This window comes from Oratosquilla oratoria, chromosome 20, assembly GCF_046742065.1.
Source record: "Oratosquilla oratoria isolate Oo_2021 chromosome 20, ASM4674206v1, whole genome shotgun sequence".
NCBI lineage: Eukaryota > Metazoa > Arthropoda > Malacostraca > Stomatopoda > Squillidae > Oratosquilla > Oratosquilla oratoria.
In genome coordinates, this window is record NC_134796.1 from 8,431,311 (window position 1) to 8,434,456 (window position 3,146).

Sequence of the window (3,146 nt, forward strand, 5' to 3'; positions counted from 1 at the left end):
GAATAAGATCGTTTGAATTGAGCTAGAAGATAATACTTAATAAAAGGTTAAACGGTGATGGATCAAAACATTAACTCCTCTATGAAGGCACTTCTCACATGTCTTTCTCTATTTTTCTTTTCTTTTTTCTAATACAAGAGGATTCTTCTAAATTGAGGGTCAAATATTATGATGTGCCTTTTCCCACGATGATGTACCTTGCGGTTTTTTCTCGCTAAAACCAGACTAGTTTATTCAGCTGAGGGCAGACCCTCATTCCAAAGATATCAAAGTTACTTTAGTTAACATAATTCCTCAAATCGAAGTGGTATTTGTATATTTTGTTGTAGCTAAACCCAAAAGATTTTATTCTGTTGAAATTTGATCGCCATAATAAAGTGGTTGGTGATAACTTTACACTTTTTCTTTAGATGAAGCTAGTCGATTTTGTCCTATGATTTATTTCAAATGGTCTGAAAAAGATAGATTTACACAATGGCAACAACTCCATCCAATCAGCTAGAGGTATTGCCATGAAGTGAGTTTAACTTTCTTAAACCTGCTGAAATGGAGTATAATTGATGCAATGTGATTTTGTTATAATTAACGTGAGATTATTTTATTCACATAAGGTAAATATTTTTGTTTAATGAGTTAATATGTCCACAGGAACAAGAATATTCAGAGTAATGACCACAAATCTTCAACCCCCTCAATATAGCAACGAATATTGTTGATTTGATATTATTATTTTGTTTTATTCTATTTGAATGTATTTCATTATATATATATATATATATATTACTTCTTTGTCGCGGCTAGTGCCGCTTAAATTGTTTTTATCGGCTTAAGAAACCTGCACAGCGAAGCTATAGCGGTAATCCCCTACCACACTCCTGGCCAAATGGCCACTTCCGGAAGGGAGTGTGTGGTTGGACATTCCGCATAAATCATCGGAAATTTAAAATTCCCGGCTCTGTGCAGGTGGCGCAAGCGTCTACAACCCCACCTCCCCCTCCCTATCCCCTCCCTTCTTACTCGGCTGCACGGATTGAGCCGTCACTTCAATGAGAAATGAAGGCTTCGCCTGTGGGAGGAGGGAGGGACCCTAAATCTGTGCAGGTTTCTTAAGCCGATAAAAACAATTTAAGCGGCACTAGCCGCGACAAAGAAGTATTATCGGCTGAGAAGAAACCTGCACAGCGAAGCTAAGCATGAGACGAGGATAGGTGGGAGGAGAAGGTGAAGCCCAAATTGTAGTCGAGGACAGGGCTCAAGCCGTTATTACGTGTGTCTCGTATGGGAGACTATTCATCTTATCATTCAGTAGAGGGGAGACAAAAAGCATCAAGTACTTATATCGATATCAATATCAATATATATATATTCATTTGTTTATTTTTTATAAAAATAATATTGTACAATTTACATAGTGCATAAATTCTATGTAGAATATTTTATCTTGCTCAGCGGTTCCTGGGCCTTCCCCTACCCCTCGATTGCCCTTTGCCCCCCTTCTTTTGCGAAGAGAGGGGTGGAGCCGTTCCCATGGCGACACATGGGACAGGGGTGATCGAGTGGTAGAGATACCGTGTCTTGAAGGAAGTTGCTGATGCCCAGCCCCCGAGGTCCTGCACCCGTTCCACAGAGTGGGTGCGGAGAAACGCCAGCGATGCCGCGAGGCCTCTGATGTTGTGGGCGTGGGGGGCATGGCCCGGGTCGGCCTTCTCTATAACGCGGCAAAGTAGACGCGCCAGGGACCTCGGGGTTAGGGGGTTCCGAGATTTCGAATTGTAGAAGAGATGATCCTCGGACACCCCTTCCGTGCGTTCCACGTAGTCTTTAAACGCACGGACCGGGCACAGCGGGTGTGGGTTTCCTTCCTCCAGGAAGGATGGTATTCTGATAGGGCCAATCATGTCGTCCGCCTGCTCATTCTTGGCAGGAATGTAGGTGATGGAGCGAGAGTTAGGGCAGAGCAGTCCTCCTCCAGTTTGGAGGAGGACTGGTGGCGGGTGATCGCCGCCAGCTGTGACGCCCTGTAACCCGTAGCCAGGGCGAGCAGAAAGACGGCACGTTGAAGGAAGTGTTCCTCCTCCATGATGGTCCCTTCGAACGTCAGGTACTGCAGAACACGATGCAAGGACCAGGCTAGGACCGGCTGACGTCTCGGCTCTCTCGAGGCGCGGATCCCCTTCATTAGAAGGTTTCGCGCCCTTTGTAGCACTCTGATGTTCATGCCGAAGCAGAGTGGATCAGTGAGGGCTGCGTAGTGAGCCGAGATCGTCGCCGGTGCCCTGTTGGTGGTGTCAGCTAGCCAAGACAGGAAGTCCAGAACTGAGCTAGCGGAGATGGTCACTATCGCGTGTCTCCGAAGGTTGGGAGGGTTGTTGGATCTGGATGACGGTCGGGACCGTAGCGAAGACGCGGTCTGTCGCTTCCTGGTCGAACAGACCACGGGAAAGGGGAGCTGCTCTCACCACGCCCCGGCGAGCTATCTCCGGGGCCGACCGCGTTGCAGACTGACGAGCTGCCAAACGAGCCGCGGTGAAGGCCCTCGCTGCTGGGGGTAGGGCTGATGACGCCATGTTGGCTGTACCCTCTGCCACGGTAGAGAGTGCCGCCAGGGTGTCTCTGCATACAGAAAACACGCGAATCAAATTAGTAGGGCGAGAAGGATCCCGATCCCCGGAGGGTGTAATAAAGTCACATCGCTCAATTGTAGAACGTATAACATATGCGAGGCCGAGGTCGTTTCCGAACGACCTCGTCCTCGGGCGCTAGTCAAGAGGCTCCGTCCTGGGTGAAGACGCTACCTGAGCGTCTCTCGCCAGGACAGGTCTGGACCCTCTGTATAGATTGAAATATCCCACTCACCTCAATTCTTCCCGCGGGAAGTCCTCAAAGCTCGTGGCGAGCGTCGTCAGCCAGTTCCTCATCATCGCGATGGCCGTGACGGTCGAGATGGTAGAGGCAAGGTCTTGTCTGGTCGAGGCCTCCGTCGTCAGCAACTTAGCCTCCGGTTCACTAAGTTGATGGGGGAGGGCGGGGTCCCTGCCCGAGTGCCATAAGCAATCGCGCAGGCCCTCCGGCGCGAAGGGTGGTGGCAGGACGACGGGGAATGATGAAGGGATATGCCGTCGAGGAGGAACCGTCCTGGGTTGGTC

The 3,146-nt window shown here is 49.2% G+C and overlaps 1 protein-coding gene across 1 annotated transcript in view; it reads right to left on the reverse strand.

Annotated features, from left to right (window-relative positions):
• Positions 1–2,321: 2,321 nt before the first annotated feature.
• The window catches only part of LOC143036097 (uncharacterized), a 16,667-nt gene continuing 15,842 nt past the window's right edge, over positions 2,322–3,146 (reverse strand). Inside the window, exons 4-5 of the mRNA XM_076203353.1 lie at positions 2,857–3,146; positions 2,322–2,613 (exon numbers count right to left, since the gene is read on the reverse strand). The exon at positions 2,857–3,146 is cut by the window's right edge and continues 645 nt beyond it. Of these exons, the coding sequence (XP_076059468.1) occupies positions 2,322–2,613; positions 2,857–3,146 (582 nt within the window). The remainder of the gene's footprint in view (positions 2,614–2,856) is intronic.